The sequence below is a fragment of the Martes martes genome (genome assembly GCF_963455335.1).
Source record: "Martes martes genome assembly, chromosome: 10".
Taxonomy (NCBI): Eukaryota; Metazoa; Chordata; class Mammalia; order Carnivora; family Mustelidae; genus Martes; species Martes martes.
The window spans coordinates 102,118,388-102,146,373 of NC_137898.1; the positions used below are offsets into that span (position 1 = coordinate 102,118,388).

General features: G+C 54.0%; 1 protein-coding gene across 1 annotated transcript; it reads left to right on the top strand.

Annotated features, from left to right (window-relative positions):
* Nucleotides 1-242: 242 nt before the first annotated feature.
* TMPRSS13 (transmembrane serine protease 13) lies at nucleotides 243-27,842 on the top strand. The gene is made up of 13 exons (XM_080817089.1): nucleotides 243-350; nucleotides 10,927-11,191; nucleotides 12,136-12,240; nucleotides 14,549-14,671; nucleotides 15,625-15,754; nucleotides 17,509-17,601; nucleotides 17,960-18,003; nucleotides 19,191-19,353; nucleotides 20,211-20,383; nucleotides 22,944-23,042; nucleotides 25,319-25,461; nucleotides 25,593-25,745; nucleotides 26,423-27,842. Exons 1-13 carry the CDS (start codon nucleotides 330-332, stop codon nucleotides 26,447-26,449), a joined length of 1,539 nt encoding a protein of 512 aa, XP_080673215.1. The 5' UTR covers nucleotides 243-329; the 3' UTR covers nucleotides 26,450-27,842.
* Nucleotides 27,843-27,986: the final 144 nt, after the last annotated feature.

A 27,986-nucleotide genomic window follows, 5' to 3' on the forward strand; every position in this document is an offset into this window, starting at 1 on the left:
CCCATCCAAAAGCAGCATTCCGGAACCCCTCGTTTCCTCATAGCTGACTCTGTGGGGGCAGTTTCAGGAGTAAAGGTAGGTATTTGGTATTCGCTGAGTAACTGGGATGGCCTCGGAGGAGGGGAGAGGGACAGGTCTGGCTAGTTCTGAGGTGTTGTTTATACTTGAGATTACCTCACACGTCCCAACCCGCTTCCCCGCCCCATCTGGTGGGGGCTGGCCCTCAGCCTTCCAGCCCCTTTTTCCCCACATGCCGGGGAAGACAGGGGCCAACATGGCCCTTCCCGTGGACATCAGCTGAGCCTGGAAGCTTCACCCCTCAGAAGACCATGGAAAGAGACGGCAGCCGGGTGAGTGGCCATGGGCCTTGGGCCAGAACTTCCCAGGGCTGGGGAAGCAGGGATAGGGCTGGGAGATGGGTGCGGCGCTGCCACCTCGGTGCCTAAGGTTTTGGGGGAAATTGAATGTGCCTTTTCACACTGAAGCTCCTTGAAGGGATTGAGATTGCTTGCCTCCTTTTTTCCTGGTTTCTAGGAGGGGTCCCTGGGAGGAGCTGATGGGGTTCGGGGTCTGGTCAGGAAGTACCACAAGGCTGTGCCTGAATTTTGAGCTCTTGGTCTGTCGCCTGTTAGATCATCCCTTTTGCTGGCTTGAGAAATCACCAGAACTTCCCATTCTTTTTTTTTTTTTTTTAGATTTTTATTTATTTATTTGACAGATGGAGATTACAAGTAGGCAGAGAGGCAGGCAGAGCCAGGGGTGGGGGGGGGGAGCAGACTCCCTGCTGAACAGAGAGCCCGATGCGGGGCTCGATCCCAGGACCCTGAGATCATGACCTGAGCTGAAGGCAGAGGCTTAACCCACTGAGCCACCCAGGTGCCCCCAGAACTTCCCATTCTAACTGGCCTTCAAGGTACTCTTGGCTAACCCCCTCCCTAGACTCACAGACCATCTTAGAAAATGTGACTTTCTATGTGTATTTAAGATCTTCAAGGGGATTTTTCAATCTCCTTTGGTCACTTATTTTCAGGCTTTATAATATTCATGCTTGGAAAGTGCTTCCTTATGTCTAACCATAGTTCCTTCTGCCACAACTCAGGTTCCTTTCCTCTTCTGTTCTTGATGGTGGCAGAGAGCAGCTAGAGTGCCCCGCATGGAAAAGCCAGTTATACACGTGAAGGCTTCCAGAGATTTTGTTCAACTGTGCCTCAGCTTTCTTTTCTGGAGGGACAGTCTTCTGGTACTCTAACTTATCCTTCCATCTTGCTTTCTACTTCTCTTGCCTTCTTTTATTCTTTACTAAAGTAGTAGAATCAGAAACCCTGGGAAGGATGGGGCAGCTCTGGGTTTGAGAAGGATCAGCTCAGCCTATGTTCTGGCTTATAGGAGGCTTGTGGTCCATTCTGAACCCCAGATACATTTCTGCCAATTTTACCATCATCTTTCCTGCCATTCTTCCAGCCCCTTCTTGACTTTTCTTTCCCAGACTTACCCCCTGACCTCTGCACTGTCCTCCTCGGTTCCTGTCTCCACCTCCCCAGGGTCATTTTGTCCTAGGCCTCTGGGCTCATTGGAGACTCTGGTGAGCAGTAAGGGCTGTGCCTAGGACAGAACAGAGCTTTGTCTGAGGTGTGGGGAAGGTGACCCCACAATCACAGCCATCAGGCATGTTTGTTGGTGACTTTCTGGGAGCCTAAACTTGATGATCTCTAAATACAAAGGATGAGAAGGGCTCATTTTTCTGAAGGATGGTAGGGCCAGACCTGGGCAGGGTGCTGTAGGTGACATATGCCTAGGATGCTTGTCTTTCCAAAGTTCAGGACCAAAATGGAAGGTCACTGGAGGGGCAGAGAGTAGAGAGCAGACTTTTCATTCCTGATGGAAGAAGTGTTAAATGGTGTGTTAGGTGCCATGTTCCTTTGTTCTGGGAGGCTGTCCTAACTTACTTTGGAGTGAAAGAACTGAACCACCACTTTATTTATTTTTTTTCAAGATTTTATTTATTTATTTGACAGACAAAGATCACAAGTAGGCAGAGAGGCAGGCAGAGAGAGAAGGGGAAGCAGGCTTCCTGCTGAGCAGAGAGCCCGACGTGGGGCTCGATCCCAGGACCCCGGGATCATGACCTGAGCTGAAGGTAGAGGCTTTAACCCACTGAGCCACCCAGGTGCCCCTGAAGCAGCACTTTAAACCACCTTATTTAAGGTTCTTAAATTCACTCCCTTGTTTAAGGCAGGCCCTCCAAGATAGTGAGCCTAGGGTGGGGGCAGGGAGAGCTGCCTGGGGCTCTTAATCTTTCTTCAGGTCCTCTAGACTGAAGAGGAGCAGACTGGGAGAAACTGGTAGTTTGTGGCCGTGCCTTCTCTCCGAGGGCTTCATGGCAGAGAGATGGGCACTGCGGTTTTGGTGCTTCAGTTCCGTAAAGCAGCAAGCAAGATGGTAGCCAAGGGACATAAGCCTGTTGAAGCTGGTTGGGTGTTCAGGTGGGACTTTGGACAGGAGATGCAGAAAGCTCTCAGCTTCTCGGTCTTCAAAAGAGAAGCTGCATGATGTGGACAGAACACTGACCGATTCCAGGTCACCCGTGACTTTGGGCAAATCAACCTTTTTGTACCTCAGTTTCTTCATCTGCAAAATGGAATAAAGATAGTGTCTCCTTCAAGGAGTCTTAGAATAGTGACTTTCACATATAAGACCCTTTTTACTTTATTTTTATTTTTAAAATTTTATTTATTTGTTTATGTATTTATTGTTTTCTATTAACATATAATGTATTATTTGCCCCAGGGATACAGGTCTGTGAATCATCAGGCTTACACAATTCACAGCACTCACCATAGCACATACCCTCCCCACTGTCCATAACCCAGCCACCCTATCCCTTCCCCTTGACCCCAGCAACCCTCAGTTTGTTTCCTGAGATTAAGAGTCTCTTATGGCTTGTCTCCCTCCCCAGTCCCATCTTGTTTCATTTTTTCCTCCCTACCCCCCACACCCTCCCCTCTCAAATTCCTCATATCAGAGAGTTCATATGATAATAAAGACCCTTTTTAAATAGCATCCAGCAGAGAGAGAGAGATACAGAGTTTTCAGATTTTCCTCTTCCTCCCCCATCATCATCACGTGGGGTCTAAGCCTGACTCCTCTACAATGTGGGCATGTCTCCATGCCTCAGTTTTTCCACCTACCAAAGACGAAGGTTGGACAAACTGCTTTCCCCCACCGACAGTCCGTGGACTTGTACGGAATGGGATTACAGGTGCATTCCATTACGTATGTCCATTTGCTCTTGGGCAATAGTGTGTGTTTTGTGTTTTTTTCCAAAGGTATCACATTCTTAATGCTTACAGAAGTGCCATGTTTATTTAAGAGAGACTGAACGGACCCACTGCTAAAGTTGCTAAAGCTGCAATCCATTGTCGACTGGGTCTTCTTATAATAGAGCAGGTTCTCAATCAGTCCAAGACCACAGGTGTTGTGGACTTGAGAGGGGCAGGTGGTCCCAGGGCTGGGTGGGTGAGGCGCCCTCCCTTGATAGGGGTGGGTAGGTTCCTAAGATGTCAGATCAACAGGCTCAGGTCACCGTGCTGTCAGCCCCACATCGCAGGCTCTCTCAGGACCCTTGGCATCTGCCCTTCGGCCCTACAGACGTGCTGCCCTCACCTGAGACCTCTGTTCCCTGTTGTCATTGGTGCTGGGCAACCTTCCACCTGGCCCGTCCTCCTGCCCTGCCTCCCCCGAATTGTCCCTGTGACTTGGCAAATGTGAACAAGAATGTGTGGGAGTGTGTGTACCGGGCTCCAGGCTGGGGTGCTGGGCGGGAAGGCTGGCTGATGTAACAGTAGCCACTTAGCTTAAGTGTCTTGTTTTGGCAGAACAGCTTCCTCTTGGTATAGCAACAGCAGGGTGGACTGAGCCCAGCAAGGCGGCCAGCATGCTGGGGGGAGGTGTGAGGGAAGCCGGCCTGGGGGCCCTGGGGCTTTGTCAGGACCCTGGCAGGACCACGGGGAGTGTGGCTCCTCTGATAGGACTGTCCAGGGCACTTCCATGAGGTACCAGCCCTGAACTGTGTCACCGCTCCAGCGTTGGCCTAGAAGGCACATGGGGGGAAATTGAGGCAACAAGACCCTGGGTGATCAAAGATTATTTGCTTGGCAGCAGTAGATCCTTGGCGTTCTTTAAACTCTTTGATGAATGAACAAATGAATGAATGAATACACGAATGAATGGACAAGGAGGTGTTTTGATGCTGGTCTACCGGGGATTCCCCGAGGCTTTTCCATGAGGCATCGTAAACCAGAAGGAACATCAGTGCTCGCCCAGGCCAGTAATTTTCAACTTCTTTGTAGCAGCAGCCTCTTTTGTTCAAACGAAACTGTGTGTGGAGCCCATTGTACACAACTGCCAAGTGGGTCTTCTCTGTTTGAAGTGGGGTGAAGGACTCCGGACCCTTTCCCTGCTCCAATGGTCCTGGTCCCAGAGGCATTTCCACGGACTCTCTCATGCTCCGGGAACCCTGCTTGAAAACAGCCGATTGTCTGCTCCCTTCCTTTTATGGGTCAGGGAGCCGAGGCCCAGAGAGGGATGCAAATGTCCTTAAGGTCATGCACAGTGAGGAGCAGAAGCCAGACTCCCCCATGCATCCCAAGCCTGCAAGAGAGGCCTCTGGGGCCCAGTTTGATTCTAGGGGTTCCCCAATTTGGAAGGAGGGTGGAAGGAAGTGCTGGGGAGTCTGCCTGTGCTCTGAGGGGAGCCTACATTTATGGAATTTACCTGGGTTCAGGAAGGAGGGAGTAGGAGGGAGCCCGGCATACCTGGAGGTACAGGGAAGCCTGGGTTGAGCATTAGGACAGGAAAGAAGCATGATCCACTCCATCCCAGTTCCAATCAGTTCAGTCCAGGCCGGTCCATAGTCGAATGGGTTCAGGCCTCCCCTGTCATGGCCCAGGGACTCCCCAGCATCCCAGCAGCGCAATAGCCATTTAGATCCTGGCTCCTGATTTTTCTTGGTACCCTCTAGTGCTTCCAGTGAGGACTGGGGGCATCTCTTCCTGCCTAGTCCAGAATGCTGAGGCGTCAGGCTGGGGTCCTGCCTATGTCCCCCACTCCGAACATCCTTAATACTCAGGGTCTCTGGGAGAGAGAAGCTGCCACAGGGGCCCCAGTCTGGTCAGGAGTCCTTCCCCATGGGAGCCTGGTAAGGGGTGCTGGGAGAGCACAGTCTTGGACAGGAGCCCAAAGACAGGAGTCAGAAGATGACATTGCCCCCAACTAGCTGTGTGCCCCTGTGTGCCCCAACTACTCTGCTCCCAACTGGCTGTGTGCCCTTAGACCAGTCACATTGCCTTTCTGGGCCTTAATCACCGTATCAGTAGGATAAAGGAACCAGAACTAGAGGGTTTTCAAGCTCCTTCTAGCTCTGACGGACTGTGATCTGCCCAACCCGCCCAGGGAGCAGGCTGCATGAAGGGATGGCCCAGGGCAGGGGAGGGAGGCCCTGCCAGCTTTGACTGGACTTGAACGGGCCCTGGTGGACCTGCCCTTGACTCCTGAAGTCGTGTTATGGCTGCTGCCACCCACCGGACATTCCCCCGGGAGCCTTTAGCCAGGTTCTTCTCCCCGCCTGCCACAGACCACTTCCTATGGTTGGAGAACAGCCTCTAAGCAAAGCCCGGAGCTCAATCCTTGGCAGCAGCCACGAAACCGAGCAATCTCAGAGGTGGCCACTGCATGGCTCAGCATGACAGAGGATCCCTGAACCCTCTCCTCTTGGCACAGCTGGCTGGGCTGTAGGAGGTGCAGAGAGGCCAAGGGCAGGACCACTGGGCTCCTTGCTCACTCAGTGCCACTCCCACCAGGTAAGGTGGGAGTGACGGACCACCACGGGACGGACTCCACCACAGGAAACCGTAGACATGTCCCATTCAGCCTGGCAGCCCTGGGAGAGAGGACCATGGCCTCGGTACAAGGGTGCTTGGGTTTTAGTCTTAATTCTGCGATGTAAGATGTACCAAAGTGACTCTGAGGAAAGCACGCAGATGTTTTAGGCCTCTACTTCCTTGACTGTAAAATGGGAATAATAATTCCGATCAACTCCCATTCAGGAAAGTGCTTGGAGAGCGCCCCAGAGCCAGGGACTGCTCTGCCCAGCTCTCTGTCTGGCCCATAGCTCACTGCCTCCCTGCAGATCCCTGTGTGGCCTGCCTTCCAGCCAGGCTGCCTGCTGCCCCAGAGCATCTCAGGGGACCTGTTGTGAGTAGGGGCCCCTGTGGAAGGCAAAGGCACAGGCAGGCGGGGGTCATGACTGCCTGGTGTATAGGCTAGTCTGCGATGCCGTGAGGGCTACGAATATATTACCCCACGGGGAACCCCGGAGCCCACCCTAGGGGCTGGCGCGGAGGAGAGGCAGGGCCAGGAAAGAATGATTAGTAGTGCTTGGCCAGGGAAATGTTCCAGAATCACCCACCCGCCTGGCTTTGTCCTGTCCACTGTCCCCAGATGGGCTGAGGGGCCTCTCGCCAGCAGGCGGGTCATGGGGATCCTGGACTTGGTCATCTGAGTTCCATTGTCAGGTCTTCTGTTTACTGGCAAAGGCCAGGAGTTGGGCTGGTTCTGATTTGGGCTCAGCCCCTTGCATCTTGGGGTTCTGGGCAAGAAGTCTCCTCCTACCCTCTTCCCTACCTACTCAAGGCATCTGCTCTGAGGGCGAGGCCAGGCCTCCACGAGGGAGGCTGGAATCGCAGCAGTTGCTCTCCAAGGATTGAGGAAGGGAAATGAGCTACTGCTCTAGTAGGTTAGACATCAGGAAGAACTTCCAGCAGGTAGGAGTGGCAGGCCATGAATGGGGAAGGGGTGGCTGTGGAATCCTTTCTAGTGCTCCCTGAAAAGGGGGGCTCTTCCCAGCATCCTGAGATGGTCTGGGTTGAAGTTCAGAGTCACGGGGGTGAGGCAGATGGCTTCAATATAGAGGCTGCTTTCCTCTGGTCTTGGGTCTGCCCGTCCATCCTGCTGGGGTTCATGGTTTCCCTAGCCGTGCAGTCAGGCCTCTTCTCTTGCCCTGGCCTTTGGGGCCCAAATCTTGGCTGTGACCCAAGAGTGCTTGCTCTGTGGAGACCAGACCCTGCACAGCCTCCAGCTCTTTCTTGGATATGGCCCTGTCTACCCCAATGCCCAGCCTCCCCTGCGCACCCATACCCCCTGCCCCAGTCCTGGGAAGACTTGACACAGGCGGAGTCTCAGAGGCAGCACCTTTAGAGTCCAGCTGGGGACTTAACCCCTTCTGGCCCCCTGGGTACCGAGTCCAAGATGAGTCCCACTTTACATTTCCCCAGCTCCCTCTAGACTCAGAAGAGGGACCCAGGGGGGTCTCCTGCCTGGACCACAGTTCACCTCCCCAGGGACCCTCCTCCCTGCTTCCTATGGGCCGAGACCATGGGTGGGCACGTTGGGAACTATGTACAGGTGGAACCAGCATCAAGGAGAGGGCTGAGCAAGGTCTGGAGGCCTCCCCTCTGTCTTTCTGGCTGCCCCAAGCTTCCCACCTTGCCTGCCCCTCACCAGCTACCCCTCTGGTCTAACTCCCTCCCACTGTTCCTACCTTCCCCTAGCCTTTCCACCATCTCCCTTGGGACCTCTTCCTGTACATATAGCATCTTTTACTTCGCTGCTAGGAAGCAGGGCAATTGGCTTACCTGACAGATAAGGAAACGGAGGCACAAAGAGGCAGAATCTCTGGCCCAGAGTCTCCTGCTGAAGAGTGTGTGAGCCTGGCATGCTGCCTCTCCTGTTCCCAGACTCCACCAGGTCCTGGCAGGCCCCAGGACCCACCTGTGATGCCCATCAGAAAGTTCCATAAGCCCGAGATCACTGTAGAACCATTGTCCCCACTGCCAGGCTCCCCAGGGTGCTCCCAACCCGCCAGGCCCCAGGTCCCAGTTCTCAGGCCGTATCACAAATGCAGAGCGAGCACCGGGGTACCGGTGCCTGGAGAAGACTGTGCCAGGGGCTCTTGCTGCCCACCTCAGAGGGCAGGGGACTCAGACACACACAGGCTTGGGGCAGCATCCCGACTGTGAGATTCTGGGCAATCTGAGCCCCGAGACTTGGTTTCCTCATCTGTAAAACAGGCTTCTAAAAACAGCAAACTCGGGTGCCTGGGTGGCTCGGTTGGTTAAGTGACTGCCTTCGGCTCAGGTCGATTCTGGAGTCTGGGATCGAGTCTGGCACTGGGCTGCCTGCTCAGCGGGAAGTCTACTTCTTCCTCTGACCCTCCCCACCTTCATTCTCTCTCTCAAATAAATAAATAGAATCTTTAAATAAATAAATAAATAAATAAATACACCAAACTCTCAGGTTTGGAGTGAGGACCTCATGAAACCACAGATGTGGAAGTTTATTGTAAATTCTCAAGTGCTGTACCTTGTGAACTGGTATATGAATTATTATTTGAAGGTATCTGTAGTAGGAGTGTGCCCCCAGGGTGGGGAAGGCTTATAGTGTGAGCACAGCAGGGATGGAAGACTGGCAGGCCTTTTGAGGTGCCCAGTGCCAGGGTCCCGGGCAGGGGACAAGCCTCGGGCCATCACTGGCCGGAAGCACAGAGTCTACACAGCCTGGGTTTTTCTCTCTCATTGAAGGACCTTAGTCTGGCCTTTGTCCAGCACCCACTTTTCTCCCTAAGATGAGCTCCCACCACCTTTCAACCCTCTGGTCATGCCCCAGGGCTGTTAAATCTCCGGCAGGGGGTTGTTGCGTGGGCCAATGCAAAGATGGAGGGAGGCGATCATTTCCTGCCCAGCTGCTATGTGCCACACATAGGCAAAGCATTTCCCATTTTATCTCATCAAATCCTCAGGGTCATTAGTCCCATTCTATAGATTAAGAAAAAGAAAGAAGGTTAAGTGTCTCGCCCAAGGTCACACTGCTGGGTACAGGATGCAGACCCAGGTCTGCCTGACTCCGAAGCCAATGCTAGCAGCTGATGGGTGCTATATTTCCACACATCCTCACTGCCTCTCCCTGCCCCCAGCCCCAGTCCTGGTCCCCTTAGAGCATCTAGGGGCTCGCCTGTCTTCACTTTATGGGAATCTAGTCTCTAGAGGTTGGGGATGAGAGGAGGAATCTGAGCTCTGGTTCAGCTGGGTCAGCAGCAGTGGCAGCTGCCTTTCAGGTCCCTAATCACACACGTGTGTCCCTGCTCAGCTGGCTGGGACACCTGGACCCACGTGTATTTACCCACATCCATCAAGAAACCCAGCAACTCCCTGGGATCATGGCTCCTGGTCCCGGCCGGTGGTAAGCCGAGCATGGTTAGGTACTCGAGATTCCTTCTTGAATTCATCTTGCAGCCTCCACCACAGCGAGGGAACTGACCAAATCCATTACCTCTGACTCTTGGAAAAGGGAGTTTAAAACAATTAAAACAAAACCAAACAAGAAACCCTTGCCTGGTAGGGATGATGGTGTTGACTTGGGCCGATGTTCTAATGAGGAGAGATTTTTCTTACCTGCTTTGCTTACTAATAATGTCCAGTGTTAGCACAGGGGCAGCGGAGGGATGGAAACAAGTGCCAGGGGTCCAGAGCCTGTGTCCTCCATACAGCCCTGCCGACCGTGCCCCCAGCATGGGGTCCCCAGCACAGGTCATCCGCCCTCACTATCCCTGCTGCTCCCGCTCCCAGACTGCCCTCCTCAGGGGCCAGGCAGCGCTCAGCGGAAATGATGACGAGGGTCAGATGTGGCCCCGGGGCCAGCGCGTTCCCAGATCCCCCCTGCTGCCTCTGGGACTTCTGGAGGGGCCTGACGAGGTGGAGATGGTGTAAGGGGCCAGAAGGCGGTGACAGGGACTGGGAGCCCCACCAGACTTCCTGCCCGCCCTGACTGCCCACTGGCTCTCTCTTAGATGTAAAGCACCCCAAAAGCTCCACTTGCCAGGAAGGAACTTACCAGCACTCACAGATTGCCTAGTAAGGCCAGCTGCTGCCTTATCAACCGCGTCCCTCCTCAGAGAGGCAGCAAAGCCTCGTGGTTGAGCGGGTCCTGGAGCCCGGCTTTCTGGACTCACACTCTGGCCCTGCCCCTCTCCAGCTCTCACGGCTCGATCACGCTGCTTAGTCTCTCTGCTTCTGTCTCCCCTGTGCAAAATGGGAGTGATTCTGTCCTGAGGATTAAGCGGGTGAATACATATAAAGCTCTTGGAGTGTAAGCACCCACGGGAGTGCTGAATCAAGGTGAGCGGACCACTCCTCCCACAGCCGAGTCGGGTTAAGGATCTTGCCCAAGAGTGGTGGACTCCTACCCCACCCGTACCTTCTTCTGATTTTGCCTCTCCAGTTGCCCCGGTGCACCGGTGAGTGAATGCACGTGTGTGTGCGCAGGTGCACGAGTGAGCGAGACAAGTCTGGTGTTACTGAGAATGGTGGGCTGCAAGGCAGGTCAGGGCTCTTCTTAAGCAGAGCCAGTCACACTTGAACGACAGCTCATAGTAAGAATTGGGTTTTAGAAGTCTGGCGCACAGAAGAGGAAAGGGCTGTGGTGTGGGGGGAGTGGGAGTGAAGAGGGTGGAAAGGGCCATCACTTCTGCCTCCGGGGACCACATCTCCTTGAGCCACTCTCAGAGGGCGGGTCCTAAGACACATGTAACCAAAGCAAGGGCCCCCCAAGCCCCAGGAAGATGGCCCATTGTCCTCTGCCCACCTCCGCAGGTCCCCGTGATGGGGAGAGGCCATGGGGAGTTGGAGGGGTGGTGCAGGCTCTTCGAACTGGTGCTGCACCCCGGGACACTCTCTTCTCAGATGCTTGGGGGGCGGGGTTTGTTCCCCACCTAGCTGCTTGCCCCAGGGAAAGTATCTCTTGGTTCAGCAGGGCTGACAACTGGGTGCGTTTTCAGGGGAGCAGCCTGAGGGATGCCCTTCACTCTGCTTTCAGAATGCTTCCCCAGCAAGGACATCTCCAGCCCGGGCGTCTCCAGCCCGGGCATCTCCAGCTGGCACATCCCCGGCCCGGGCATCTCCAGCTGGCACGCCCCTGGCCCGGGCATCCCCTTCCAGGTCATCTTCTGCCAGGTCAGCCTCCACGACATCCTCTCCGACAAGAGTATATCTTGTTAGAGCAACACCAGTGGGGGCCGTGCCCATCCGGGCATCTCCTGCCAGGTCAGCACCAACCACGAGGGCCACCGGGGATAGCCCAGGTAAGGGGGACACTTCGGGGGAAGCAGGGGAGTAGTCAGGGGTGGGCAGTGGGGGGTCCTGGGGAGGTGGGGGCAGAAAGGGGCCATTCCATGTAAACCCAAGACAGTGGAAAATTGGAGCCAGGGGATTAGGGGAGAAGGAACCAGGACCAACTAAGCAGCTGTAACTTTGGAGGCTGCACAGCGTGGGTCAGAGTTCAGATTTCGAGAGTGAGGACTCTGGTTGGAGACCAGGGTTCTTTCCTTGTGCTGCCCCATGGGTCTGCTGGGAGGCCCGGGTCTGCCTTGGAGCAGGGTCCTGATTGATCATGGACCCATCTATGGGAGGAAATGGAGGAAATGGATTCTGACCAGGCACTCTCGGCCCCCATCTTTCCAAACTGGCTTATCTGGTTCAGGGGCTGGAAGTCAGAGCTGCCAGCTGGGCCTTGGGGCTGCCTCTGCCCTTAACAAGACAGTGTGTCTGTCCATCCCAGCGTTGCCTCGTCCAGTTGTAGACTTCAGACCGTCCCCACCATCCCATGCTTGGAGCCCCTCTCCCAGTCTTGCCCTCTCGGGCTGGTGAGGCACTCTGGTGTGGTGGCCTTTGGAATGAGACATACTTCATTTAACTGCCTGCTCTGCTGTTCACTCGCCAAGTAACCTCGAGCAAGTTCTTTCACTTTCATGAGCCTCAGTTTCCTCATCTATAAAATAAGGATGATAATGCCCAGCTCACACGGTTGCTGAGAGAATTCCCTACGAGAGCACTTGCCAGTGCCTGGCTGGCCCATAGGAGACGCTCCGTTAAAGCAAGCTGTCCGTATCCGTTGGGATGGGGCCATATTCTGGAGTGGGGAGGTCCCCATGGGGCCCTTCTGGGCTAGCCTGTCCCCTCCCCTCCTCCCCTTCCCCGGACCCCTCTCCAGCAGCCTTACCCTCCCCTGGTGCTGCCCCGCTCCTAGGTATCAGCCTGCCCAAGTTCACCTGGCAGGAGGGCCGGAAGCGGCTGCCACTCGTCGGATGTGTCCTCCTCCTCATCGCCCTCGTGGTGTCCCTCATCGTTCTCCGTGAGTTTAACAGAGGGAGCAGGGGCAGGTTCCACTCATGGTCGGGAGGAATGGGGTCCGCCGATGGGGGCACGCTAAAGGGAGATGGGAGAGGGGAACACACACGCAGCTGGCTACCCTGCCCCACAGACACTCCTGCAAAAGGCTGTGGGCCACGGTGCCTCCAGGCCCCTTTGAGGCCGCTGGGTTAGGGGGAACCGGGCTTGGGCCTCATCCTTGCTCCTTCCTGTGCATCTTGCTTGGGAGAGTTAGCTAACCACTCTGGGCTCCGTTTCTGCATCTTCAAATGGGATTCAGTTCCTTCAGAGCACTTGACTTACTATGGGCCCCATCAGCACTCATAAAGATGTCACTGGGTTTGGAGCCATTAATGACAGGATGGCCCAGGGCCCAGTACAAAAATCTCTAAATGCTAGTTATTTTTTAAAAAAACATATAAAGATGGATTAGGGAAAGTCTCTTGGGCATTCTGGACAATAGGATAGCGTGTTCTGGGGTTCGGCACAGGCCCAGCACAGTGGGGAACCTCAGAAGGGGGCAGAAGGGGAGCACACCTCCAGCCACTCTGTCCTCAGAGAGATTCCAATCTCCTTAGGGACCTGGCTGGCAATAATTAAGGCCAGATGTGACCATCAGGAAGAGGTGACCCTGGTGGGCCAGGGTGGCAGGGGACAGCTCAGAAAGGTCCAGGAGACAGGCTGGAGGAGGGGACAGCATGTGGATAGGGCATCTGAGTGGAATGAGCTCCTGCAGGAAATGTTGGGGAAGGTGGGTGAGGTCAGTGTGGGGAGAAGGAAGGGACCTCTTGGCCAGAGAGGAAAATAGGAAATCCCAGGGGGGCTGTCTGTTTGGCTGGGCATGGCCAAGCTACATGGTAGAGAGCTTTAAACACCAGGCTGGGGAGTAAGGTTTCTGCTGAAGAAGTGGCACGGTGTGGGGAGAAGCCAGGTGGGTGACCATGTGGAAACCTGGGCTGGCCAGGCTGCTCCAGGAAGAGGATGGAGCAAGAGGAGGTAGTGTACTGGTTAAGGGCATGGTCCCCTGGAGCCTCCTGGCTCTGCTACTTGCCACCTGGGGGACTACAGCAAAGTAATTAACTTCCCCAGCCTCAGTGTCCCCACCTGCCTGACAAGGTGATGGCATCGCTGTCATGATGCTTATAAGGGCGTCCTCAGCATGGTGCCTGCCACATGGTATCCACGTGGACCATAAGCCAGGACATGCTGCCCCGCTTCTCCTGCCCCTCCCCCACAGGGCACTGCTCTAGGGATCCCCTGGCAGTCATGGGAGAGCAAGTGGGAATGACCCATGGAGGATTGAGTTGGCATCTAAGGGTGCCCCCACCATAGAGTCACAGTGTGGTCTCACCACATGTCCTGAGGTCCACTGACCATCAGGGGGGCCCCTCCACATGGCCCAGCGGGCACTGGTGTCTGGGTCTGGAAGGAGCAGACACACAAGGGTGACCTTCGCCTGGGTGACCTAGCGCGTGGAGGGCAGGCGGGAGCAGTGGGGGCTCAGGCTGAGGATGAGGGGCGGGGTGAGGAATTAAAACTCAGGTTTCTTGGGCACCCAAGGGAAGATGTCTCCAGGCAGGAGGGATGGGATCCCTAGTTTGAGAAGAGGTCAGTGTTCCAGACGCAGGGAGTCATGAGGCTGACTTTCATAGTTTGCAAAGCTTGTACATTTGGGAATCAGCCATCTAGATTTGCTCTTTGAGAGGGAAGACATTTATAAAGACAAGTAATGGGGCAGGAGCTGGTCGAAGGAGACATCCCTTGTGTAGGGGAGAGGAAAGAGAAGGAAAATCCAGGAGATCTGAGAACAAAAGAACAACTTTCGAGCAGACAGCATGGGGAGTGCTTGTGCGTCTGGACGGCAGAGACAAATTTCTCTGCTATGACCTGCAGAGCACAGAGAAGAAGGGATATGCCAGAGGGGCTCCGAGAGGGGGCTCTGGGATTCTGGAGGAGGGCTTTCTCTGGCTGCCAATCTGGCCCATGTAGGGCACGGGAGCTCCCAAGCCGTACCCACCTCCACTCCTTCCTCCCTTGTTGTCCCTCCCTCTCTCTCTCTCTCTCTCTGGCTGCTCGAGTCCGCCTGGTGCTGCCCTGCTTGCAGGAGCTTTCCGGAGCATTCTGGAGCACTTCTGAGCAGCCTTTTTCTCCATACAGATGGGGGAAGAGAGCCCCAGAGTCCAAGAGGGATTGCAGGTCGGTGTCTCAGAACCCCCAGGGCCTCGGGCTGCTCAGTGTCTTGTCCATCTGGGGTTGGCAGTGACCCGGTTGTCTGCTTCATTGTCTTCCAGTCTATTTCTGGCGGGGCCACACGGGGATCAAGTACAAGGAACCAGTGGAGAGCTGCCCCATCCATGCTGTGCGCTGTGATGGGATCGTGGACTGTAAACTGCGGAGTGATGAGCTGGGCTGCGGTAAGGGTGCTGGGCATGGGTACATGTGTGCCTGAGTGTGTGTGTGTGTGTGTGTGTGTGTGCGCGCGCGTGCACTCTGGTGACTGGTGACTGCAAACTGCATATCAGCTCGAATTGGAGGCAATGCACAGAGAGTCGGAGGACCTGGGTTCTAGTGATAGTAGACTTGGGTCTGAAACCTGGCTTTGAGTGCTGTGTGACTCAGGCAAGTCACTTACGATCTCTGGGCTTCATTTCCCTAAGGTGTGAAATGAGGGAACTGGACAAGATTAGTGGTTCTCAGAATCTGTCCATTCCCAAGTAGCAGGTAAAATAGAGCTACTCCAGCTGGAGGCAGATGTGGGGTCCAGAGCTCTGCCCACATGCCCCGTCCATCTAGGCCCCCATAGGTGACCTCTGACTTGGCAGCCCTACGGTTTTACACAGTCCAGTTTGTAAATAGCCAGCCATGATGAGTGCAAAGATCTCTTTGCACTTGGATCCTCAGGGGGTTTTCGGTGCATTGTTGATGCGTAGCCCCAATGTAGGGGTCTGTGGGAGCATTTCCCCGTGTGTTTTTGTGTGTCCCTGTCCATGAGCACATCACTCTCTGACTGAACACGGAGTCAGATCACAGGCCTTGTTCCCCTTGCCACTCTCTTGTTCGGGCATGCCGCTGCCCTCTTGGGGCGAGGCTCCTGGCAGTGCTCACCCCTTTTCCCAGCACTGGTCCCCTGGGTCCTGTTGCAGAGAGAGCTCTCTGCCCTGCCCCGGCCCCTGCCTTAGCTCTGCCTTTACTAAGTGTCCTGGGCTCCTGAGCCCTGGCCCGTGGTCATTACCTCCTGACTCTGGCTCCCAGATGTTCCCTAGGCCATAGCAAGGAGCCCCAGGACAAGAGCATCTCAGAGCCCAACTCAGTACATTCCTCAAGAACCGGTGCTAAGAGCCTGCTCTGCCCTTTTCCTGCCCGGCAGTGAGGTTTGACTGGGACAAGTCTCTGCTTAAAGTCTACTCCGGGTCCTCCCATCAGTGGCTTCCCATCTGCAGCGACAGCTGGAATGACTCCTACTCAGAGAAGACCTGCCAGCAGCTGGGTTTCGTAAGGTAAATGTCCCCCCAGGGGTCCCAGGTTCAGAGACGTCCTGGGTTCTCTGCAAGGGCCCCTCAGGCTCACTGTGGGCAACTCATTGAGAAGAGTCTTGAGGACCAGGGCTGAGGGCACTAGCTCAGGACACTCCTGAGTCATTCAAAGGGACAGTGGCCCTGGGTGCCCAAGTCCGGGGGCAAGTTGTTCCCATGAGGCCAAAGTCATGATGTGGAGATGTGTCATAGGACCTGACACTCCCGTATGTTCTCTGCATCGAAGTGGCCTTGTGTCCGTGGTTACAGTTCATGGTCATGGCGGCCTGGCAAGGCGGGTAAGTCTTTGAGCACTCCAGCCGGGAACCAGAGGCTCAGGCTCTGCACTCCAGCAGTTGTGGCTTGAGCTGAAACTTATCGAGGTGGGGAGGAAATGGGCAGGTGTGGCCAGGTGAAGTCTTAAGAATCTTCTTGGCTCTATAGATTTCACACCAAAGCAGGTGCTCGTGGGTGGAGCAGGGAGTAGGGTTAGGACAACCTTCCCACTTGATGGAGTCCCCCCTTCTTCCCTTTATTTCTAGGCCACATAGCCAACCCCATCTTCCTTCTTGGTCTGAGTTTTGGGGTTCACCAATGTGTGTGGGGTTGTGGGGGGAAGGGTTTCGGCTGTCACTGTGGACTCTCTGTGGAAGAAGCGCCTCGAAACCCAAGGCTCGGAGGCCAGGACTTAGAAAGCCTGTCCTCTCCCTTCCCTCAGCCTCAGAGTTCCGATCTGTGAGAGGGAAATCAGGGGGATGTGGCTGGAAGATGGACATCTTTAATTATCGAGTTGTACGACCTTATGCAAATCAGAACCTCCCTTGGGCTTCAGTAGATGGTGTCGCTTATTCCAAACACATAATTGAGATTTGATGCGTGCCAGAGACCACGGGTACCCTGACAAGATCCCTGCCCTTCCAGAACCTCCGGTATGGTGTGGGGGAGAGAGGCTTAAATCAATAACCATAGCATAATGCTATGTGTAATGGTAAGCACTATGGGTATGCAATGGAGAGGGAGCCTGACCGCACCTGGTGGAGAGCAGGGAACAGAGGAGCCCCAGGAAGAGGAACAGCATGTGCAAAAGGCGCACTCTCATTCAGGGGTGCACCACGTTCCAGAAATGCACAGAAGAGCCATGCAGATTGTGGTCCGTGGATCTCCCACATCAGAATCACCTGGGGGGGGGGGGTTGTTAAAATCAGAATCTGTGGATTAAGATTTAAAACCTGCTTAACAAATGTCCTGAGGTGATTCTTACATACACTGTGGCCTGAGGTCCAGTAAGCGAGTACCAGGTTCTCAGATTTTCATGTGCAAAGCCATAAGATGGGGATCTTTAAAAGGCAAAGTCTGGCTCAGCAGGTTTGGGGTGCTGCTGCTGCTGGTGCATGGATCACAGCTTGGCCAGAAAAGGGCCCGGCTAGTGTTTCTTGAATTTGCATGCGTATCAGAATCCCCCAGAGAGCCCACTAAAACATAGAACTGGAGTTCCTGATTCAGTAGGTCTAGGGTTAAGAGGACCCAAGAATTTGCATTTCTAACAAGTTCGCAGGGGTGCTAATGCCACGTCTCCTGGGCCGGTGCACAGGGCTGGGGGGACAGTGGTGGAATGCGTGGGTGGGGGCAGGGTGTGCTGGGCCTTACCTGCCCCTGGCCTCTGCCAGCAAGACTCTAATGTCAGCTGGGGCACTGGGAGTGGAGGCAGGCTCATTCTTCTTTCCCTCCCCTCCTTACAGTGCTTACCGGACGACTGAGGTGGCCCATAGGAATCTTGCCAGCAGCTTCTCAATCTCCAAATACAACTCCACCCTCCAGGAAAGCCTCTACAGGTGTGGTGGTGTGGGCCAGGCTGCCTGCCTATGAGCAGGGGAAAATGGGGGAGTGCTTTGAGTCAGGGAGTCCCTCTCCTTTGGCCTTTTTGAGACCCAGCCTCCAGGAGTCCATCGTGAATGTCCCGAGCATCCCCGAAACAGTCCTCATGGGGACAAGAGTGGGGATGACTTGCACTGAGCCATCCCCATTCCTGGAGAAAGCACTAGAAGGGTCTTTCTCTCTGGGAGGGAGATCAGAACCTCTATCTTATGCAAAGGAAATGGGATAGGAAGTTAGAAGGAGTCAATCAGGGAAGGCTTCCTGGAGGAGGTATCTAAAGTGCCCTTTCCCCATCTTCTGTGTCCCTTTGTGCAGGTCTGAATGCCCTTCCCAGCGGTATGTCTCTCTCCAGTGTTCCCGTAAGAAGATGCTCTTCCTCCTGGACTGTGGCCTGTGTGGGGTGGGAGTCAGGGAGCAGAGACATGGGACCCCTCTGGGGGAGATGGCCAGCCCTGGGGGTCCCAACAGGAAGATGGTCTTAAGCAGCAGGCCTGCTTCAGGGCTGAGGTCCCTGTAAGGCACTGGGACAGTCTCAGAGTAGCACTTCTCCTTCTCCTGACTCTGCTCAGCCCAGCAACCTTGTTCATGCAGGGGAAGCCCTTCAAATCTCATGGATTCTGGGAGGTGGGGAGGACTGGAGGGCTAGTCTGGATCAGCTTAAAGCTCCTGTGTCAACAGATGTGGAACTAGATCTAGGGCCAACATTTACTGAGTACATTCTACTCTTATTGACTCTTGATAAATAATTGCATTTCATTCTCATGAGGCAGGGCCATTACTGTCCACTTACTGATAAGAGACTGGCATGTTTGTCACACGGCTGGTAGGTTAGGAGCTGGTATCTGACCTTGGGTCTGACCCCAAAACCCAAGCTGTTAAGCAGCCTGTATACATGTGCTGTGTTCTCAGTAATGACCAGGTGGGGGTGCTCCCCCGAGTGGGCGGGCACAGGGCTACAGACAGAGGACCCACCCTTCAGACCACTACTGGTTCTTCAGTCTCTCCCCCTTTAAAGAGAAAAGGAAACATGTCCTAACAGACTCCAAGGACTGCCCTCCTTGTCCACAATTTTGGGGAGGTGACTCCAGAACATGGTTGGGAATGTTCCTGTGGGGTACATACAGGGTCCCCAGTAGCATTAAATGACCCCCCCCTGGGGAATCATATGGGCACAGACTCACCTGCACAGCACGGCAACCCTGGGATTTGCCATCATGACCTTGATGCTTGGCACAGTCCCCCAAATTCAGACACTTTAATGAACATTTGTCATCGTTAAGGAAAGAATGAATGAGTGGGAGGAAAGAGGAACTTGCCTGGGATGAAACTCCCCACTGGGTGATCCCAGCCGTCTAACCCTCCCCATGGGAGCTCTGCTTTGGCAGGAAACAGCTGGGCCACATCATATTAAGTGAGCAAAGCTGTGTCCATGGGCGGGCACATGCCCTCAGGATGGGGCTGCCTGAGCCTGCCCTGGGTCCAGGGAGCACGGGAGCCATTCTGAGAGCAGCAGAGGTCACGGTTCCTCGCTTCTGCTTCTCCCCAGACTGTGGACTAAGGGCCATGACGGGGAGGATCGTGGGAGGGGCGCTGGCCCCAGAGAGCAAGTGGCCTTGGCAAGTGAGCCTGCACTACGGCACCACTCACATTTGCGGGGGCACGCTGATCGACGCCCAGTGGGTGCTCACCGCTGCCCACTGCTTCTTTGTGTGAGTGCCCGAGGGGTGGGGAGCACCAGGGAGGGCTGATGGCAGATGGACTTGTCCCTCCGAGGAGAGGGCTTTGGTGGTGAGCCCAGGCCCCCAGGCTCAGGACCTTGATCTGCAGTTACTGTTTGGTCCTGGGACTGGGCGTTGGGGCTACTTGTTCTGAGTGCAGCCCAGAATGAGAAAATAACCTGGATGGCCTAGAGGGAGGGTGAGGCAGGCAGGAAAAAAGGGCTTAGGAGCCTTTCCCTGAAGAGCGGGATGAAATAAAAAGGCTTTGGGTTTGTTGCCACTTCCTGCAACAGGAACTTCCGGGGGAGGAGCCTGAGGAATCAGAAATGTTATCCCAGGGAATCAGGAATGGAGGGGTGGGTGTCACAGGGAGGGCGGTGCTATGAGCTTCTGACCCGCACCAGCCAGCCTAGTCCCTTTGAGCTGGGGGGCAGGAAAGGGCTCTGAGGATAAGGCCTCAGGGGCACTGGCTTCCCCAGAAGGGAGTGAGTCTCTGGCGGGTCATTTTGTCCTGTCTACAGCTCCATTTCTGCTGACATGTCCTGTCTACCTTACAGGAAGCTTGGTGGCATGCAGAGGAGACAGTGGGGGTCAATGCTCAGAGGTCATGCCCATCACTTCTGTTTATTGTTGTGAGGTGCTGGGTGGCCAGTTCAGGACCGGCTTTTGGAGAGAAGGGGTTGTTTCTGGGTCCTGGGCAAAGATGCAGGGCTCCCTTTCGAGGTCATTTTGTCCATCCCCCTGCCTGCAAGCTGGTGCTGCGCCTGCAGCTCCCTGTGCGTAGCAGACACTGCCAGGGGGCTCCGCCAGATGAGGAGCTGGACCATGTTCCCTTGTGGCTCTTGCAGGACCCGGGAGAAGGTTCTGGAGGGCTGGAAGGTCTACGCAGGCACCAGCAACCTGCTCCGGCTGCCTGAAGCAGCCTCCATCTCCCAGATCATCATCAATGGCAACTACACGGACGAGGAAGACGACTATGACATTGCCCTCATGCGGCTCTCCAAGCCCCTGACCCTGTCTGGTGAGTCACAGCCACGCCCGCTTTGCCAGCAGCCCTCAGAGCCCAGCCTTGCCAAGTCCATAGGCCCTCTTGGGGTCCCAGAGCCTCAGCACAGTGGAAGCCAAAGGCTCTTGGGAATCATTTAATGGAACACTTCTACTTTACCATTGGGGAAACTGAGGCTCAGAGGCTGGAAATAAGGTTGTGCCAAATGACACATCTTACATTGCAAGTTAATGACAGAGATAAGGCTTGGGTACTGGTCTTAACCAATATGAATAGACTGAATTGTTCCACGCATATTTATTAAGCACTTAACAGGGGCCAGGCACTGCGGCAGGCAACTTACAGCTGTGGTATCATTTACTCTTCCCACGCTATCCTGTAGAGCAGGTACTATTATTAGCTTCATTTTATACTTGAGGACATGGAGCCTCAGGGAAGGAAAATTACCCAAGGCCAGAGTCCTAAGCGGCCGCCCACTCCAGGAGGGGATCCAGGCGGGTCTGCCTCCGGAGTAAAGCTCTTCGTGCTGGCAAATTGGGATCACTGCAGTTGGGAGAACAACACGAGCACATATGCAGGCAGTGAACTGTCACAAGGTTGGCCACAGGACGGAAATGCTAAGGGAGTTGTCGGGAGATCAAAGGTTTCATCTATGAATTCACTCACTCATGTGCACGCTTATCAAATACTTACCGTGTGTCTATTGCTATGCTGCGCACTCTCCAGTTGAAATTGCAAATAGAACGAAATGGGTGATGCGCAGCCAATAGAGACCAGTGACTCGATGGTGGGGTCAGCTGGGGGAGCCCAGGTGGCACTCGTGGGGTTTCTCTGGAGAAGGATCTCTAAGGTGGATTGGGCTTTCTGGGCTCTCTGGTTAGTCCAGACTTTCTCGTGCTCTGAGCCTGTGAGCTGGTCTTTCCGGGCATATTAATTACAGAGACAGTGTCAGTCCTGAGTCAGACACTAGGTCATCAGAGTGGGGTGAGGAGGAGGAAACGGCCTAAGCTCGGTTGGGCGGGGCTGGCCCAGGGCCACGCCCACCCATAGCCACGCCCACCAGCGGGCCAGTCTCCTCCACTGTAGCCTACCAGCCCATTTTGTGGCGAGGGGCGGTCCTCCGCGCATGCCTTACCCCTCATGCCCACCTAAGAGGGGCAGTCAGTCTGCAGGACCAGAACAGGCCTTTCCAACCTTGCCAAACCCAGACTCCATTTCGCTAACCATCCAGATCTCCCACCACCGCAACCCCCCTTAATGTTATTTGGAATTCCAAATCAAATTAGGTAATCTGTAAAACCAAATGAAAGCTATTATAGTATTGTGTATGGTTTTCAGACTATGGCAGTCTCTTTCCAGACTCATAGGCCCCTGGGCCGGAAGCACACCTCTAGACTGAGAATCATAGTTTAGATTTATATAGTCCTATGGTCAGACCAGGTGCCTGATTTTTGGTTTAGAAATCAGGGTAGATTTTCTTAAACTCCTTGGTGGGCTAAGCACTTTCAAGTCACAGTTCTATCGAAGAAAACTTGTGAAAACTCACTGATAAAGTTAATTCCCCCATAAAAATGAAAGGAGGATAGAACCATGTTACATTTTTTTTAAAGACCCTACATCTTAAAAATGGGCATATTTTAAGAAATTGTATTTTGCATTTTTTTGGTTAATAATTGATGCCATGCCTTCATTTCTTTTTTGTTTACTCTCTAGCAGACAAATGTGTTAGACTCCGATACTTAGAGCCCAATTTATAGGAGAAGAATCTAGCGTTCATTCCCTCTCCCACACTCCCGTCCTCTGTGTCACTCCTTCCTTTCTTCCTTTCTTTGTTTGTTGAGTACTTTGTATGTGTCAGGCACTGTTCTAGGTGAGCATAAGAAACAATTGAGAACATTGCAAACATTCTATCAGCTGGTATTTTCATCTTGCAAGTTGGAGTTTGGTGGCTCACACCCTAGCGTAAAGATCCCAGTCCTCAGGGGGGCTGTGACGTGACGCACAGCAGCACCTTTTAAATGTTTCTGAGCCTGGGAACAAGTGAGCAGTGGTTTTGTGGTCCATGCCTCTAGGGATGTGCTCTTCCCACTTGGGGAGGTTGAGCTGGAGGAAGCTCCTCAGTTGCTGACTCACCTGTGGGTGCTCTCCCCAGACCTGGCTGGACACATCACTGAGATGCCGTGGTGCTAATGCCTAGGACTTGGTCTACTGCTGCTCCTTCCTCTGATGAATGGGCATGGAGGAGGCTCAGCCTCGAAAGCCACTCATAAAAGGGAGATCCTTAGAGCCGCCCCGGTATCGGCATGGCACAGGGGAGCTTCCAAGGCATATGCTTCTGCCCACAGGGCACCCACTGAGATCAGAATGTTTGAGGGAACTCTAGCAGCAACCCAAAGGCTGGATAGAGATAAAGTGCCTGAGTTTCTTGCCAGGTCTGTTCAAGGCCCTAGAAGATTCTGAACCATACTGGGGCAAGGAGGGAGGGTGGACCTGGATACCCTTGTCCTCCATAGTACCATCCCAGCTGAGATCTCCAGCCTTGACCTTGCTCTGATGTCTTGAGGTCTTGTCGCAGCTCACATCCACCCTGCCTGCCTCCCTATGCACGGACAGACCTTCAGCCTCAATGAGACCTGCTGGATCACAGGTTTTGGCAAGACCAAGGAGACTGATGGTGAGAGGCAGAGTTGTTGGGCTGCATGTGTGTGTGTACATGTGCATCTGTACAGAGTGCGTGGGGGTGATGTGTCGGGGTGTATGGAGGAGGGCCTATGTAGATGAGGGTTTGGGCATAGAGATTCATGGGCCTGTGTGTGGATGTGTGTGTTCACCTCACCCCCACACATGGCAGACCAGTTTATATTACATCTTGTAACCCCTGTTAGAAAGTTTTTGTCTCCCAAGTGTCACCCTTGACCCCTTCTCCCCATTTTGCAAATGAGGAAGCTAAAGACCTTTGGGGCTCCATCACTTGCCCAGGGTCACTCTGGTAGTTTCTGATAGAACTAAGTCTAGAACATCCTAGAATAGTCTAGAACATGCCAGGCTGGTGCTATCTGCGTCATACTCCACCACTTGCTCACAGAGCCTGGGTTGTTTCTTACACTTTGGACTAACTCTTCCAAGGAGAAAGCCCCCATTAAATTGCAGTTATTTTGAATTTTTTTAAACAGTGAAAATGAAATGAGAAAAAAAAGTTTTTGTTTTTGTTTTTAGTATATGCACCTTTAGTCAATCAAAAGAAAAAGTCTCAAATGTTCAGGTGAAAAAAATGCCAAGACACATGCTTAACTAATATCCGCCACTTTCACAGAAAACCTACCCTATAAGAATATACAAAATGTGTTAATGTACAGCTCTGTACCTAGGGACCTATATGGTTATTTCCTCAGAACTCTTAGGTGCCACCTCCTGGCGAAGAGGCCAACACTTCATTCACATATCTTTACCAAAAAAGACTATTTGACCACAAATAGACTCTGACTATTGACAACACCGTGCGTCCTCTATTCAGACCACGTAGGCTCTGCTTGGTTGGTTAAGATCCTCCCATCAATGCAGACAACACCAGGTACCCGTGTCCCCCTACATGCAGACCCTACCAGGTGTCTGTGTCCCCCTAAACAGCTTCACACGGAGCTCTCCCAAGTGAAATCCTGTAAACCAACTTGAGATGAATGTGTATGTACATATATACCTGAGCAGATGTCAAAGCAGTTGGTCTCCAGCCAAGACCACCTGGAGACCCCCTATAATCAAACAACGTTGGGTCCATTGCTCACTGCACTAAGGGGGAACATATACCACATGGAACTGTGGACATCTTAATAACAGAGTGCTAGGAAGGACTTATTGTAGGGGAGGGGGGCGGTTCAAAGAAGTGGAGCATTTCTCTAGATTGGATGCTTTTGGGAAGCAGGGATAATTCTTTTTTTTTTTTTAAAGGTTTATTTATTTATTTATTTGACAGAGAGAGAGAGAGAGAGAGATCACAAGTAGGCAGAGAGGCAGGTAGAGAGAGAGGGGGATGCAGCCTCCCTGCTGAGCAAAGAGCCTGATGCGGGGCTCGATCCCAGGACCCTGAGATCATGACCTGAGCGGAAGGCGGAGGCTTAACCCACTGAGCCACCCAGGCGCCCAAGCAGGGATAATTATATGATTGGACATCCTAATAATCTCATCTAGGAGTTAAGAATAACCGGAGTCTAAAGCTATAATCGGTGAGGAGGCAGTAGCCATTCCTATCAGCTGGGAGAGGGGATGGTTGACGTTATTTGTGGTTTGTAACCTACCTTGTTTTCATTTACCCTTAAACAAGATTACAAAGTGGAGTGGTCTTCTTTTGCCTCACTTCATCTCTATTGCAGAGTGGTCTTTGCTGATGTTGGTTCTGTAGGATGGTTTATGCTTGGCCCCAGAGCACGTGGCTAGCCACACGGAGAGCCTCTGGCCAGTTCCGGGTCTCAGGGCCTCCTTTCCCTTGCTCAGCGCAGTGGATGGTGACTGGCCTGGGAGCAGACTTGTTCTGGTCTCGGCTCCGTAACTGACTGGCCTTGTGACTGTGGGCAAGTCACGCCTTCGGCCATGAGTTCTTCCAACTGTAAATGGATTAATTATACCTCGTTAGGGCACATAGTTACTGAAAACAAATGAAATGATGTGTTTGATGGTGCTCTGCATACAGAGAAGGTTTTGCAACATGAAGGCAGCCCAATAGGCTTGTGAGTTTGTGTACATGTCTGTCTCTATGTTACGTGTAGGGGGTTGTGTGTGGTGTGAGGGTATATGTGGCTCTATGTTCTGGGTGGCCAGCCATGGGAATGGTATCCTCTGCTCCCAGGAAGCTGTGAGTCTGAGTCATGGGGTGACTGGCTAGAAGGTCATGAAGGTGTCCATATCTGGTCTCACTCCTTTCCCATCTCCTCTTTCCTCCACTCGACTTCACTGAAGAGAAGACATCCCCCTTCCTCCGAGAGGTACAGGTCAACCTCATCGACTTTAAGAAATGCAATGACTTCTTGGTCTATGACAGTTACCTTACCCCAAGGATGATGTGTGCTGGGGACCTCCGGGGAGGCAGAGACTCCTGCCAGGTAAGGGGCTCATGTCCTGGGGTCATGGGGGAAGGCTGGGGTGGTGGTTTCAGAGTGAGAATCAGGTGCCTGCCATTTCCTGCTCAAGGACCACCTCTCCCACCCTACTGAGATGTGTGCTCCCCCCACAGGGAGACAGTGGGGGGCCCCTGGTCTGTGAGCAGAACAACCGCTGGTATCTGGCAGGAGTCACCAGCTGGGGCACAGGCTGTGGCCAGAGAAACAAGCCCGGTGTGTACACCAAAGTGACCGAAGTCCTCCCCTGGATTTACAGCAAGATGGAGGTGAGAGCCTGCATGGGGCAGACTGGGAGCTCCCCAAAGTTGGGGTGTCTGGTAGAGGGCCCAGGCTTTCCCTGGGGTCTTAGCAAAGGTCCCCTCACCCACCATGTTTGGAGGTGTTCAGAAGTGTGGAAGACCGGGACAGGATAGGAATCAAATGTTGGGCCAACCCCAGCTGCCTGGGTTTCTTGCCTTCTGTTTCCTTCCTCTGGAGGGATGGAAAGGGGTGTCCCAGGCTGGGCCCCAGTGGTATGTCCTCTCTGCAGGGATGGCCATGGTGTGAGTTTGCACAGTCGATTGGAGCGGTGTATGCAGGAGGCCTCCCTCCTTGGCAGGGAGTTAGTCTCATGGGTATCTGGGACACAGGGCTTCACCCCCACCTCTGCTGACCCAGAACAGCCCTAACTTCCTTGCACCTGCCATCTTAGCCCTAAAGCAGGAAAGCTATGCTCACCTTCCCTCCTCTGCCTGAGAGAGGGGAGAGCAGCACACAGAGCTTGGGTGGCTGGTCCAGAAATCCAGCCTGGTGGGTCTCTTTGCTTCCACGATTCCTCCTCATTGCCTCTCTCCGAGGAGCAGTGCCCAGTGACAGCTGGACTGAATGGCAGGCTCTGAACCCTACCTTCGACATCTGTCTTCCTGACCCAGCCTCATCCTGTTCTCCCTGTTCTCGTCCTCAGAGGGAGGTGCACTTCCGGAAATCCTAAGCAGCGGGACTGTCCCACTCACGGCACTGGCCAAAGTGACTGGGCCATCAGCAGTGTCATCTGGGCTAAAGGCGACCAGGCACCTTCGTTACTCCTACCTCTACTATCTGCTGCCTCTGTGAATATGCACGCACGTGTGTGTATGTGTGTGCACACGCATGCACGCGTGTAGATGTTGTTACTCTTCCAAGGTCTTCAGAAACCAGGAGAGCTGTCAGCTCTTCGCAAAGCCCAGGTTGGAAAGCACCTGGAGCTAACGGTTTGGGCTGTGTGGAGGTTCCTGCAGGGGTAGCCATAATGGACGGAGGTGGTGAAGCCCAAACAGGGCCCCAGAGAAGAGCCTGGAAGTTCATATTAGGCATTCTTGCTCCTCTGACCGTGACTTGGAGACTAGTCCAGACTGCATGGTCACCGGCAGCCCCGGTGACACCCGGGTAGTAGAGGGCCTGGGTTGGCCCCGGCGGGAAGTGCCCCCTTTGGCATCACGAGCTTCCTGCTCTTTCTCAGACCTCGTGCTGGTGCCCGGATGTGGAGGGCTGGCTGCATGTGGCGGTCCAGGCTCAGAGGCACTGGGGCAGATTTTTATTTTATTTTTATATTCAAGAAATGGAAGTAGATGCATTTTATAAAGATTCTCCAAAACTTCCAGGCGCCTGAAGTGCTAGCATCCATCACCCCCAAAGACTCCAAGGGACTTCTGGGAGCTGTGCCATTCCAGAGTCCTGCTGAATGTTCCTGACCTCAAGGGACCGGATGAAGGAGCCGCTTTGGGGTACTCGGTAGGGAGTCCTCATGTGGGCTGGCGAGCAAATCCCTCACAGAGAGCCACATGTGTCGCTGCATCCGAAGGCCATACCAGGATGTGAAGAAATGGCTGCTGCTTCTCTGTGGGCGTCACAGCCCGAGAGAGTCCGGATGGACAGGGTCCCCTGTACCCAGTGCTCTCCTGGGCCTTTTGCAGTTTCTTCTCCACTTCTCCACCTTTCAAATTCTCAGTTGTTTCAGAAACCGGGCATTGACCTGAACGCTGCCGTGGAAAGAGAGCTGACACTGTCTCCAGGCCCTCCAAACAGCCGTGTTGAAGGATCTGAGATGCCTTGCGTGCCTGGTTTCCATGCCAGCCAGAGGCCTGGGCCTTCCCCAGCCTCTCCTCTGGGCCACCTGTTCTTGCCCAGTCCCGTTCTCCTCACCTTCCTGGGGCCTGCCTCACGGTGCTATGACTCTCAGAGGCAGGGTCCACGCGGGTCAGTCAGCCCAGCCAGTCAGGCAGCAAGGCTGGACAGGGGCCGAGGGGGCTGGTTGCGTGTTATCAGGGCTGGGGGTGGGGGAGGGCAACGTTCATGTCTATGGCAGCCCCGGCCGTGGTCTTCAGCAATAAAAGTTGTGTGACCTGAAAAATTTGTGATTGGTTGTTCTACTGATACCCTGCCCACCCCGGTGTCCAGACAACCTCTGTTGGGGTTCTTAGGTTTGGTTCCTCAGCTGTGGGTTCTGAGTATTTAGCCCACCAGCCAGCGCCCCGCCTGCCGTATCAGTG